The 13,912-nt window shown below is 47.1% G+C and overlaps 1 protein-coding gene across 4 annotated transcripts in view; it reads right to left on the bottom strand.

The window, feature by feature from the left end:
* The window catches only part of lama5 (laminin, alpha 5), a 219,849-nt gene that overhangs the window by 764 nt on the left and 205,173 nt on the right, over positions 1–13,912 (bottom strand). For 2 of the 4 annotated variants that reach the window (XM_061925885.1, XM_061925894.1), the window contains exons 70-79: positions 7,128–7,258; positions 6,895–7,065; positions 3,757–3,886; positions 3,480–3,625; positions 1,670–1,856; positions 1,452–1,589; positions 1,232–1,391; positions 1,028–1,158; positions 871–964; positions 679–798 (exon numbers count right to left, since the gene is read on the bottom strand). In XM_061925885.1, coding sequence (XP_061781869.1) covers positions 679–798; positions 871–964; positions 1,028–1,158; positions 1,232–1,391; positions 1,452–1,589; positions 1,670–1,856; positions 3,480–3,625; positions 3,757–3,886; positions 6,895–7,065; positions 7,128–7,258 — 1,408 coding nt within the window. Of the gene's footprint in view, positions 1–678; positions 799–870; positions 965–1,027; positions 1,159–1,231; positions 1,590–1,669; positions 1,857–3,479; positions 3,626–3,756; positions 3,887–6,894; positions 7,066–7,127; positions 7,259–13,912 lie in introns of all 4 variants that reach the window. The other 2 variants (XM_061925868.1, XM_061925877.1) reach the window with 1 other exon arrangement.

Here is a 13,912-nt window from a genome sequence, read left to right as displayed (position 1 = left end):
TACCACCATAATGACATCATTATATACAGTAGTCTAGTAGACCTAAGTATTCATTAAGTACCACCATAATGACATCATTATATACAGTAGTCTAGTAGACCTAAGTATTCATTAAGTACCACCATAATGACAACATTAAATACAGTAGTGTAGTAGACCTAAGTATTCATCAAGTACCACCATAATAACATTAAATACAGTAGTGTAGTAGACCTAAGTATTCATTAAGTACCACCATAATGACAACATTAAATACAGTAGTGTAGTAGACCTAAGTATTCATTAAGTACCACCATAATGACAACATTAAATACAGTAGTGTAGTAGACCTAAGTATTCATTAAGTCCCACCATAATGACAACATTAAATACAGTAGTGTAGTAGACCTAAGTATTCATTAAGTCCCACCATAATGACAACATTAAATACAGTAGTGTAGTAGACCTAAGTATTCATTAAGTCCCACCATAATGACAACATTAAATACAGTAGTGTAGTAGACCTAAGTATTCATTAAGTACCACCATAATGACAACATTAAATACAGTAGTGTAGTAGGCCTAAGTATTCATTAAGTCCCACCATAATGACAACATTAAATACAGTAGTGTAGTAGACCTAAGTATTCATTAAGTACAGCCATAATGACAACATTGTGTGTGTGTGTGTGTGCTAACCAGGAAGTCCTCCCACGTAGACGACCTCCTTGGCGCCGGCAGAGCGGCCATGTTTGGGCCCGGTGCCGAGCTGGCGTGCGGCGTCCACGTGCAGCTGCAGCACGTTACTCTTCTTCACCACTAGAGGGCGCCAAACAAGAGAAGGAAGATAAGATCCTTGATGGCGGCGGCGGCGGCGTGTTGGCGACTGACCTGTGATGGCGTGCCAGCGTCCGTCACAAAGCGCTTCCTCCGGCGCCAGCGATAAGGAGAAGTCACCTTTGGCGCCACGCACAGACAACATGACCTGCACACACGCCGCCATGTTAGCGCCACTCCTCGCCAGCAGGTAGCTCCGCCTCCCACTCACCTCTCCTCTGCTCATCACCAAGCTCAGCCGCTGATTGGACGATGTCCCAGCATGCAGCAGCAGTCCGGAGTCTGACGCCGGCCGCACCTCCAGGCGGAGCTCCAGGTCGTGGCCGAGCGCCAGTAACTCACCTGCGGGAAGGGGAGGAGCTTCCTGTCAGGAGGCGGCGAGGCAACACGGGGATAAGACAAAATGGCGGCTCACCTACGACCACGTGGCCTCCCTCGCCCGTGAAGTAGGCGCCGGGCTGCAGAGGCTTCCGGAAGCAAGGGACCGCCCCCTGGCTGTGGGCGGGGCTTCCCGCGGGCGCCTTGTTCAGCGTGAGGTCGCGGACGCACCCGATGAAGCCAGACGTGGCGGCGGTCTGAAGAAGCGGCGTGTGAAGGTGATGCGGAGAGGAAGTGGGCGTGGTCAGGTGACCTACCGCGAGCGATGGCGGCAGTCCTCCGATGTAAAGCGGCCCCATGAGGCGCACCCTGACGCTCGCCGGGACCCTCTTGGACTGAGCGTTGACGCCGTCCACCACCAGACTCATCTTGTCCGCGTCCCGCTTGATGAACACCTGAGGACACGCCCACATCTTAACTCCACCTGCTGGCCAAGCAGCCCACCCCTCCCCCTCCCCTTCCCCCGACGTCTCACCGTGTGCCAGCGCTGGTCATCGATGGCGGCGCGACCTCGCAGGCTGACCTTCCGCCTCCCGCCCAGCGACAGCAGCAGGTGACCCTCCTGCACGCTCAGCGTCATGGCGGCGCCACCTTGAGCGCTCGCCGCGTACAAGATGAGACCTGAGGAGGAGTTGACCCTCACGGCCAGCGACAGGTGAGGTCTGCCAGGACAAAGTGACCTCATGACCTCGTGACCTCATGACCACGCCCATAACCAGGAATACAGGTATTTGGAAATTATAACATTAATCAATAAATATTATTGCTAATAAATATTGCAAATAACATTAAAACTGTAATATAATTTATTTAGGGATCAATAATGTGAATAATACAATAAACTTCTGCATACATAATACAATTAAAATAGTAATATTGTCATGTGATTGATTATAATAAATAACTATGAATGACATCATATATAATACAAATTATATAGTAATATTGTCATGTGATTGATTATAATGAATGACATCATACACACACACACACACACACACACACACTTGATTATAATAAATAACTGAATGACATCATACACACACACACACACACTTGATTATAATAAATAACTATGAATGACATCATACACACACACACACACACACACACACACACACACTGGATTATAATAAATAACTATGAATGACATCATACACACACACACTTGATTATAATAAATAACTATGAATGACATCATACACACACACACTCACTGGATTATAATAAATAACTATGAATGACATCATACACACACACACTTGATTATAATAAATAACTATGAATGACATCATACACACACACACTCACTGGATTATAATAAATAACTATGAATGACATCATACACACACACACTTGATTATAATAAATAACTATGAATGACATCATACACACACACACTTGATTATAATAAATAACTATGAATGACATCATACACACTCACTGGATTATAATAAATAACTATGAATGACATCATACACACACACACTTGATTATAATAAATAACTATGAATGACATCATACACACACACACACACACACACACACTTGATTATAATAAATAACTATGAATGACATCATACACACACACACACACACACTTGATTATAATAAATAACTATGAATGACATCATACACACACACACACACACACACACTCACTGGATTATAATAAATAACTATGAATGACATCATACACACACACACACACACTTGATTATAATAAATAACTATGAATGACATCATACACACACACACTCACTGGATTATAATAAATAACTATGAATGACATCATACACACACACACACACACTCACTGGATTATAATAAATAACTATGAATGACATCATACACACACACACACTGGATTATAATAAATAACTATGAATGACATCATACACACACACACACACACACACTCACTGGATTATAATAAATAACTATGAATGACATCATACACACACACACACTGGATTATAATAAATAACTATGAATGACATCATACACACACACACACTTGATTATAATAAATAACTATGAATGACATCATACACACACACACACTTGATTATAATAAATAACTATGAATGACATCATACACACACACACACTGGATTATAATAAATAACTATGAATGACATCATACACACACACACACTTGATTATAATAAATAACTATGAATGACATCATACACACACACTCACTGGATTATAATAAATAACTATGAATGACATACACACACACACACACACACACACACACACACACACACACACACACTCACTTGGAGCTGAGCGAAGCAGGAAGTGAGTCGTAGCGTTGGTAGCTTAGCGTGGCGCCGCTAAAGTAGGTGGCGCCCACTTCCTGCTCCATCAGCGCCCCCTGGCAGGACTGTCTGGTGTGACGACTGCGAGACTTCTTCTGCTTCCCCTGAAACATCAACAACAACATTTGAAATGTTGCATCAACTTTTCTATGATTCACTCATAAAATATGTGGACTTGGAGTGTGTGAGTGTGTGAGTATGTAGTGTAGAGTGTGTAGAGTGTGTAGGTACGCACCTTGGACTTGCCGCCATGTTTGGGCGGAGCCACAATCTGCTGAGGCTTGTTGGCAGCAGGACAGTCGAGAGGAACGTTGACGTTCTCTTTCACCTTCAACAGGTTGGCCACCATCTGAGGACTGACCGTCCTGGGAAACACAGCAAAGAGCAACAAAAAAACATGAACAAAAATACTTAAAAAAAACAGTAACAAAAGAACAATAAGAAGAAGAGTAAAAAGAAGAAGAGTAATAAGAAGACTAAGAACAGGAAGAAAAAGATGAGATGCAAAAAGAACAGTATGAAGGACAATAACATGAATAACAGTTAGAAAAATAACAATAAGAAGAGGAGTAACACAAAGAATAGTAAGAAGGACAGGAACAAACAGTAACAAAAGAACAGTAACAAGAGGAACAGTCAGAAAAAGAAGAGTAAGATGAACAATAACAAATTGAAGAGTGGCAAAAATAAAAAACAGTAACAAAAAGAAGAGTAAAAACTAAAGTACAAAGAACAGTCACAAAATAGGAGCAAAAAGAAGAGTGAGAAAAAGAACAGTAGCAAAATGGAGAGTAAGAAGTTTAGAAAGAAGAAGAGTAACACAATGAAAAGTAAGAACAGTCAGTAAAAGAAGAGCCACATACAAAATAAAACCCCACTGACAACAGGAAGAGTAAGAAGAACAGTAAGAGGAACAGTAAGAAGAAGAGTAACAAGAAGAGGAAGAGTAACAAAAAAAAGAGTAAGAAGAACAATAAGTAAGAAGAGTAACAAAAAGAACAGTAACAACAACAGTAAGTAAAAAGTAAGAAGAGAAAGAGTAAAAAAAAAAGAAAAGTAACAAAAGAAGAGTACTAAAAGAGTAGTAACAAAATAAGTGTAACAGAAGAAGAGTGATAAAAGAGTAACACAAGAAGAGTATTACAAGAAGAGTAACAAAAGAAGAGTAATAAAAGAAGAGTACTAAAAGAAGAGTAACAAAAGAAGAGTCATTAAAGAGTAACACAAGTAGAGTATTAAAATAAAAGTAACAAAAGAAGAATAAGAAAAGAAGAGTAACACACGAAGAGTAATAAAATAAGAGTAAGAACAAGAGTAATAAAAGAAGTGTAATAAAGGAAGAGTAACAAAAGAAGAGTAAGAAAAGAAGAGTAACACAAGAAGAGTAATAAAAGAACAAGAGTAATAAAAGAAGAGTAAGAAAAGAAGAGTAACACAAGAAGCGTACTAAAAGAAGAGTAACAAAAGAAGAGTAAGAAAAGAAGAGTAACACAAGAAGCGTACTAAAAGAAGAGTAACAAAAGAAGAGTAAGAAAAGAAGAGTAAGAAGAACAAGAGTAATAAAAGAAGTGTAATAAAAGAAGAGTAACAAAAGAAGAGTAAGAAGAAGAGTAATAAAATAAGAGTAAGAAAAAGAGTAATACAAGAGTAACAAAAGAAAAGTAATAAAAGAAAAGTACTAAAAGAGTAAGAAGAGTAATAAAAGAAGAGTAAGAAGAAGAGTAATAAAAGAAGAGTAAAAAGAAGAAGAAGAAGAGTAATAGAAGGGTAATAAAAGAAGAGTAAAAAGAAGAAGAGTAAGAAGAAGAAGAGTAATAAAAGAAGACTGGATGCTGTGGGGCTGTCTTGGTTGACAAGACTCTGCAGCATCACGTGGACATCGAGGGCGGTACCTCTGGATTGGCAGACCGGGGTGGTGGTTCCTCTCTTTAAGAAGGTGTGTTCTAACTATGGTGGGATCACACTCCTCAGCCTTCCCACTAAGGTCTATTCAGGTGTACTGGAGAGGAGGCTACGCCGGATAGTCCAACCTCGGATTCAGGAGGAACAGTGTGGTTTTGGTCCTGGTGGTGGAACTGTGGACCAGCTCTATACTCTGGGCAGGGTCCTTGAGGGTGCATGGGAGTTTGCCCAACCAGTCTACATGTGTTTTGTGGACTTGGAGAAGGCATTGGACCGTGTACCCCGGGAAGTCCTGTGGGGAGTGCTCAGAGAGTATGGGGTATCGGACTGTCTGATTGTGGCGGTCCACTCCCTGTATGATCAGTGTCAGAGCTTGGTCCGCATTGCCGGCAGTAAGTGGGACACGTTTCCAGTGAGGGTTGGACTCCGCCAAGGCTGCCCTTTGTCACCCATTCTGTTCTGAACTTTTATGGACAGAATTTCTAGGCGCAGTCAAGGCGTTGAGGGGATCCGGTTTGGTGGCTGCAGGATTAGGTCTCTGCTTTTTAAACATGATGTGGTCCTGATGGCTTCATCTGGCCAGGATCTTCAGCTCTCACTGGATCGGTTCGCAGCCGAGTGTGAAGCGACTGGGATGAGAATCAGCACCTCCAAGTCCCAGTCCATGGTTCTCGCCCGGGAAAGGGTGGAGTGCCATCTCCGGGTTGGGGAGGAGATCTTGCCCCAAGTGGAGGAGTTCAAGTACCTCGGAGTCTTGTTCACGAGTGAGGGAAGAGTGGATGGTGAGATCGACAGGCGGATCGGTGCGGCGTCTTCAGTAATGCGGACGCTGTATCGATCCGTTGTGGTGAAGAAGGAGCTGAGCCGGAAGGCAAAGCTCTCAATTTACCGGTCGATCTACGTTCCCATCCTCACCTATGGTCATGAGCTTTGGGTTATGACCGAAAGGACAAGATCACGGGTACAAGCGGCCCAAATGAGTTTCCTCCGCCGGGTGGCGGGGCTCTCCCTTAGAGATAGGGTGAGAAGCTCTGTCATCCGGGGGGAACTCAAAGTAAAGCCGCTGCTCCTCCACATGGAGAGGAGCCAGATGAGGTGGTTCGGGCATCTGGTCAGGATGCCACCCGAACGCCTCCCTAGGGAGGTGTTTAGGGCACGTCCGACCGGTAGGAGGCCACGGGGAAGACCCAGGACACGCTGGGAAGACTATGTCTCCTGGCTGGCCTGGGAACGCCTCGGGATCCCCCGGGAGGAGCTGGACGAAGTGGCTGGGGAGAGGGAAGTCTGGGCTTCCCTGCTTAGGCTGCTGCCCCCGCGACCCGACCTCGGATAAGCGGAAGAGAATGGATGGATGATAAAATAAGAGTAATAAATGAAGAGTAAGAAGAAGAAGAGTAAAAAGAAGAATAGTAATAAAAGAAGAGTAAGAATAAGAAGAAGAGTAAGAGTAGTAAAAGACAAAGGTGAGGACCTCCTGATGAAGACGTTGCTGATGCATCCTGTCATGTTGTTGATGTTGTGATGAGGACTTCCTCCCAGGAGAGTTCTTCCCTCCAGACTAGCAGCAGACACACTCCCTCTGACCTCCATCCTCACACCCTCCTTGGACTTCTCCAGAACCTCGTCCAGGTACACTCGCATGCTGAGGAGGAAGACAACATCAGCACAAGGCGGGAAAATGTGGCAGCCATCTTTTTTTCCTACCCGTTGTTGTTGTTGTAGACGGCCACATAATGGATGTTGTCATCATGGTACGTCTTCTCACTCCTCACCTGGCTGTTACCTGCCCTCACCACCAGGTGGCCCTCCTGCAGGAACACCTGACACACTCCCTCCTGCACACGCACACACACACGCACACACACACACACACACACACACACACACACACTGGGTCAGCAGAGGAAGAGGAAGAGTGCAGAGGAAGAGGAAGTGTGCAGAGGAAGAGGAAGAGTGCAGAGGAAGAGGAAGAATGCAGAGGAAGAGTGCAGAGGAAGAGGAAGTGTGCAGAGGAAGAAGAGGAAGTGCGCAGAGGAAGAGTGCAGAGGAAAAGGAAGTGTGCAGAGGAAGAGGAAGAGTGCAGAGGAAGAGGAAGTGTGCAGAGGAAGAAGAGGAAGTGCGCAGAGGAAGAGGAAGAGTGCAGAGGAAGAGGAAGAGTGCAGAGGAAAAGGAAGTGTGCAGAGGAAGAGGAAGAGTGCAGAGGAAGAGGAAGAATGCAGAGGAAGAGTGCAGAGGAAGAGGAAGTGTGCAGAGGAAGAAGAGGAAGTGCGCAGAGGAAGAGTGCAGAGGAAAAGGAAGTGTGCAGAGGAAGAGGAAGAGTGCAGAGGAAGAGGAAGTGTGCAGAGGAAGAAGAGGAAGTGCGCAGAGGAAGAGGAAGAGTGCAGAGGAAGAGGAAGAGTGCAGAGGAAAAGGAAGTGTGCAGAGGAAGAGGAAGAGTGCAGAGGAAGAGGAAGAGTGCAGAGGAAGAGGAAGTGTGCAGAGGAAGAAGAGGAAGTGCGCAGAGGAAGAGGAAGAGTGCAGAGGAAAAGGAAGAGTGCAGAGGAAGAGTGCAGAGGAAGAGGAAGTGTGCAGAGGAAGAGGAAGTGTGCAGAGGAAGAAGAGGAAGTGCGCAGAGGAAGAGGAAGAGTGCAGAGGAAAAGGAAGAGTGCAGAGTAAGAGTGCAGAGGAAGAGGAAGAGTGCAGAGGAAGTGTGCAGAGGAAGAAGAGGAAGTGCGCAGAGGAAGAGGAAGTGTGCAGAGGAAAAGGAAGAGTGCAGAGTAAGAGTGCAGAGGAAGAGGAAGTGTGCAGAGGAAGAGTGCAGAGGAAGAAGTGTGAAGAGGAAGAGGAAGAGTGCAGAGGAAAAGGAAGAGTGCAGAGGAAGAGTGCAGAGGAAGAGTGCAGAGGAAGAGGAAGTGTGCAGAGGAAGAAGAGGAAGTGCGCAGAGGAAGAGGAAGTGTGCAGAGGAAGAGTGCAGAGGAAGAAGTGTGAAGAGGAAGAGGAAGAGTGCAGAGGAAAAGGAAGAGTGCAGAGGAAGAGTGCAGAGGAAGAGGAAGAGTGCAGAGGAAGAGGAAGTGTGCAGAGGAAGAGGAAGAAGAAGTGTGCAGAGGAAGAGTGCAGAGGAAGAAGAAGTGTGAAGAGGAAGAGTGCAGAGGAAAAGGAAGAGTGCAGAGGAAAAGGAAGAGTGCAGAGGAAGAGGAAGAGTGCAGAGGAAGAGGAAGTGTGCAGAGGAAGAGGAAGTGTGCAGAGGAAGAAGAGGAAGTGCGCAGAGGAAGAGGAAGTGTGCAGAGGAAGAGTGCAGAGGAAGAGGAAGAAGAAGTGTGCAGAGGAAGAGTGCAGAGGAAGAAGAAGTGTGAAGAGGAAGAGTGCAGAGGAAAAGGAAGAGTGCAGAGGAAAAGGAAGAGTGCAGAGGAAGAGTGCAGAGGAAGAGGAAGTGTGCAGAGGAAGAGGAAGTGTGCAGAGGAAGAAGAGGAAGTGCGCAGAGGAAGAGGAAGAGTGCAGAGGAAAAGGAAGAGTGCAGAGGAAGAGTGCAGAGGAAGAGGAAGTGTGCAGAGGAAGAAGAGGAAGTGCGCAGAGGAAGAGGAAGTGTGCAGAGGAAGAGTGCAGAGGAAGAAGAAGTGTGAAGAGGAAGAGGAAGAGTGCAGAGGAAAAGGAAGAGTGCAGAGGAAGAGTGCAGAGGAAGAGGAAGAGTGCAGAGGAAGAGGAAGTGTGCAGAGGAAGAGGAAGAAGAAGTGTGCAGAGGAAGAGTGCAGAGGAAGAAGAAGTGTGAAGAGGAAGAGTGCAGAGGAAAAGGAAGAGTGCAGAGGAAGAGTGCAGAGGAAGAGGAAGAGTGCAGAGGAAGTGTGCAGAGGAAGAAGAGGAAGTGCGCAGAGGAAGAGGAAGTGTGCAGAGGAAGAGTGCAGAGGAAGAAGTGTGAAGAGGAAGAGGAAGAGTGCAGAGGAAAAGGAAGAGTGCAGAGGAAGAGTGCAGAGGAAGAGTGCAGAGGAAGAGGAAGTGTGCAGAGGAAGAAGAGGAAGTGCGCAGAGGAAGAGGAAGTGTGCAGAGGAAGAGTGCAGAGGAAGAAGTGTGAAGAGGAAGAGGAAGAGTGCAGAGGAAAAGGAAGAGTGCAGAGGAAGAGTGCAGAGGAAGAGGAAGAGTGCAGAGGAAGAGGAAGTGTGCAGAGGAAGAGGAAGAAGAAGTGTGCAGAGGAAGAGTGCAGAGGAAGAAGAAGTGTGAAGAGGAAGAGTGCAGAGGAAAAGGAAGAGTGCAGAGGAAAAGGAAGAGTGCAGAGGAAGAGGAAGAGTGCAGAGGAAGAGGAAGTGTGCAGAGGAAGAGGAAGTGTGCAGAGGAAGAAGAGGAAGTGCGCAGAGGAAGAGGAAGTGTGCAGAGGAAGAGTGCAGAGGAAGAGGAAGAAGAAGTGTGCAGAGGAAGAGTGCAGAGGAAGAAGAAGTGTGAAGAGGAAGAGTGCAGAGGAAAAGGAAGAGTGCAGAGGAAAAGGAAGAGTGCAGAGGAAGAGTGCAGAGGAAGAGGAAGTGTGCAGAGGAAGAGGAAGTGTGCAGAGGAAGAAGAGGAAGTGCGCAGAGGAAGAGGAAGAGTGCAGAGGAAAAGGAAGAGTGCAGAGGAAGAGTGCAGAGGAAGAGGAAGTGTGCAGAGGAAGAAGAGGAAGTGCGCAGAGGAAGAGGAAGTGTGCAGAGGAAGAGTGCAGAGGAAGAAGAAGTGTGAAGAGGAAGAGGAAGAGTGCAGAGGAAAAGGAAGAGTGCAGAGGAAGAGTGCAGAGGAAGAGGAAGAGTGCAGAGGAAGAGGAAGTGTGCAGAGGAAGAGGAAGAAGAAGTGTGCAGAGGAAGAGTGCAGAGGAAGAAGAAGTGTGAAGAGGAAGAGTGCAGAGGAAAAGGAAGAGTGCAGAGGAAGAGTGCAGAGGAAGAGGAAGAGTGCAGAGGAAGTGTGCAGAGGAAGAAGAGGAAGTGCGCAGAGGAAGAGGAAGTGTGCAGAGGAAGAGTGCAGAGGAAGAAGTGTGAAGAGGAAGAGGAAGAGTGCAGAGGAAAAGGAAGAGTGCAGAGGAAGAGTGCAGAGGAAGAGTGCAGAGGAAGAGGAAGTGTGCAGAGGAAGAAGAGGAAGTGCGCAGAGGAAGAGGAAGTGTGCAGAGGAAGAGTGCAGAGGAAGAAGTGTGAAGAGGAAGAGGAAGAGTGCAGAGGAAAAGGAAGAGTGCAGAGGAAGAGTGCAGAGGAAGAGGAAGAGTGCAGAGGAAGAGGAAGTGTGCAGAGGAAGAGGAAGAAGAAGTGTGCAGAGGAAGAGTGCAGAGGAAGAAGAAGTGTGAAGAGGAAGAGTGCAGAGGAAAAGGAAGAGTGCAGAGGAAAAGGAAGAGTGCAGAGGAAGAGGAAGAGTGCAGAGGAAGAGGAAGTGTGCAGAGGAAGAGGAAGTGTGCAGAGGAAGAAGAGGAAGTGCGCAGAGGAAGAGGAAGTGTGCAGAGGAAGAGTGCAGAGGAAGAGGAAGAAGAAGTGTGCAGAGGAAGAGTGCAGAGGAAGAAGAAGTGTGAAGAGGAAGAGTGCAGAGGAAAAGGAAGAGTGCAGAGGAAAAGGAAGAGTGCAGAGGAAGAGTGCAGAGGAAGAGGAAGTGTGCAGAGGAAGAGGAAGTGTGCAGAGGAAGAAGAGGAAGTGCGCAGAGGAAGAGGAAGAGTGCAGAGGAAAAGGAAGAGTGCAGAGGAAGAGTGCAGAGGAAGAGGAAGTGTGCAGAGGAAGAAGAGGAAGTGCGCAGAGGAAGAGGAAGTGTGCAGAGGAAGAGTGCAGAGGAAGAAGAAGTGTGAAGAGGAAGAGGAAGAGTGCAGAGGAAAAGGAAGAGTGCAGAGGAAGAGTGCAGAGGAAGAGGAAGAGTGCAGAGGAAGAGGAAGTGTGCAGAGGAAGAGGAAGAAGAAGTGTGCAGAGGAAGAGTGCAGAGGAAGAAGAAGTGTGAAGAGGAAGAGTGCAGAGGAAAAGGAAGAGTGCAGAGGAAGAGTGCAGAGGAAGAGGAAGAGTGCAGAGGAAGTGTGCAGAGGAAGAAGAGGAAGTGCGCAGAGGAAGAGGAAGTGTGCAGAGGAAGAGTGCAGAGGAAGAAGTGTGAAGAGGAAGAGGAAGAGTGCAGAGGAAAAGGAAGAGTGCAGAGGAAGAGTGCAGAGGAAGAGTGCAGAGGAAGAGGAAGTGTGCAGAGGAAGAAGAGGAAGTGCGCAGAGGAAGAGGAAGTGTGCAGAGGAAGAGTGCAGAGGAAGAAGTGTGAAGAGGAAGAGGAAGAGTGCAGAGGAAAAGGAAGAGTGCAGAGGAAGAGTGCAGAGGAAGAGGAAGAGTGCAGAGGAAGAGGAAGTGTGCAGAGGAAGAGGAAGAAGAAGTGTGCAGAGGAAGAGTGCAGAGGAAGAAGAAGTGTGAAGAGGAAGAGTGCAGAGGAAAAGGAAGAGTGCAGAGGAAAAGGAAGAGTGCAGAGGAAGAGGAAGAGTGCAGAGGAAGAGGAAGTGTGCAGAGGAAGAGGAAGTGTGCAGAGGAAGAAGAGGAAGTGCGCAGAGGAAGAGGAAGTGTGCAGAGGAAGAGTGCAGAGGAAGAGGAAGAAGAAGTGTGCAGAGGAAGAGTGCAGAGGAAGAAGAAGTGTGAAGAGGAAGAGTGCAGAGGAAAAGGAAGAGTGCAGAGGAAAAGGAAGAGTGCAGAGGAAGAGTGCAGAGGAAGAGGAAGTGTGCAGAGGAAGAGGAAGTGTGCAGAGGAAGAAGAGGAAGTGCGCAGAGGAAGAGGAAGAGTGCAGAGGAAAAGGAAGAGTGCAGAGGAAGAGTGCAGAGGAAGAGGAAGTGTGCAGAGGAAGAAGAGGAAGTGCGCAGAGGAAGAGGAAGTGTGCAGAGGAAGAGTGCAGAGGAAGAAGAAGTGTGAAGAGGAAGAGGAAGAGTGCAGAGGAAAAGGAAGAGTGCAGAGGAAGAGTGCAGAGGAAGAGGAAGAGTGCAGAGGAAGAGGAAGTGTGCAGAGGAAGAGGAAGAAGAAGTGTGCAGAGGAAGAGTGCAGAGGAAGAAGAAGTGTGAAGAGGAAGAGTGCAGAGGAAAAGGAAGAGTGCAGAGGAAGAGTGCAGAGGAAGAGGAAGAGTGCAGAGGAAGTGTGCAGAGGAAGAAGAGGAAGTGCGCAGAGGAAGAGGAAGTGTGCAGAGGAAGAGTGCAGAGGAAGAAGTGTGAAGAGGAAGAGGAAGAGTGCAGAGGAAAAGGAAGAGTGCAGAGGAAGAGTGCAGAGGAAGAGTGCAGAGGAAGAGGAAGTGTGCAGAGGAAGAAGAGGAAGTGCGCAGAGGAAGAGGAAGTGTGCAGAGGAAGAGTGCAGAGGAAGAAGTGTGAAGAGGAAGAGGAAGAGTGCAGAGGAAAAGGAAGAGTGCAGAGGAAGAGTGCAGAGGAAGAGGAAGAGTGCAGAGGAAGAGGAAGTGTGCAGAGGAAGAGGAAGAAGAAGTGTGCAGAGGAAGAGTGCAGAGGAAGAAGAAGTGTGAAGAGGAAGAGTGCAGAGGAAAAGGAAGAGTGCAGAGGAAAAGGAAGAGTGCAGAGGAAGAGGAAGAGTGCAGAGGAAGAGGAAGTGTGCAGAGGAAGAGGAAGTGTGCAGAGGAAGAAGAGGAAGTGCGCAGAGGAAGAGGAAGTGTGCAGAGGAAGAGTGCAGAGGAAGAGGAAGAAGAAGTGTGCAGAGGAAGAGTGCAGAGGAAGAAGAAGTGTGAAGAGGAAGAGTGCAGAGGAAAAGGAAGAGTGCAGAGGAAAAGGAAGAGTGCAGAGGAAGAGTGCAGAGGAAGAGGAAGTGTGCAGAGGAAGAGGAAGTGTGCAGAGGAAGAAGAGGAAGTGCGCAGAGGAAGAGGAAGAGTGCAGAGGAAAAGGAAGAGTGCAGAGGAAGAGTGCAGAGGAAGAGGAAGTGTGCAGAGGAAGAAGAGGAAGTGCGCAGAGGAAGAGGAAGTGTGCAGAGGAAGAGTGCAGAGGAAGAAGAAGTGTGAAGAGGAAGAGTGCAGAGGAAAAGGAAGAGTGCAGAGGAAGAGTGCAGAGGAAGAGTGCAGAGGAAGAGGAAGTGTGCAGAGGAAGAGGAAGAAGAAGTGTGCAGAGGAAGAGTGCAGAGGAAGAAGAAGTGTGAAGAGGAAGAGTGCAGAGGAAAAGGAAGAGTGCAGAGGAAAAGGAAGAGTGCAGAGGAAGAGTGCAGAGGAAGAGGAAGTGTGCAGAGGAAGAGGAAGAAGAAGTGTGCAGAGGAAGAGTGCAGAGGAAGAAGAAGTGTGAAGAGGAAGAGTGCAGAGGAAAAGGAAGAGTGCAGAGGAAGAGTGCAGAGGAAGAGGAAGTGTGCAGAGGAAGAGGAAGTGTGCAGAGGAAGAGGAAGAAGAAGTGTGCAGAGGAAGAGTGCAGAGGAAGAAGAAGTGTGAAGAGGAAGAGTGCAGAGGAAAAGGAAGAGTGCAGAGGAAAAGGAAGAGTGCAGAGGAAGAGGAAGTGTGCAGAGGAAGAGGAAGTGTGCAGAGGAAGAAGAGGAAGTGCGCAGAGGAAGAGGAAGTGTGCAGAGGAAGAGTGCAGAGGAAGAGGAAGAAGAAGT

The sequence above is a fragment of the Nerophis lumbriciformis genome, linkage group LG01 (assembly GCF_033978685.3).
Source record: "Nerophis lumbriciformis linkage group LG01, RoL_Nlum_v2.1, whole genome shotgun sequence".
In the NCBI taxonomy this organism is placed as follows: domain Eukaryota; kingdom Metazoa; phylum Chordata; class Actinopteri; order Syngnathiformes; family Syngnathidae; genus Nerophis; species Nerophis lumbriciformis.
This window is presented reverse-complemented; position numbering and strand designations above follow the sequence as displayed.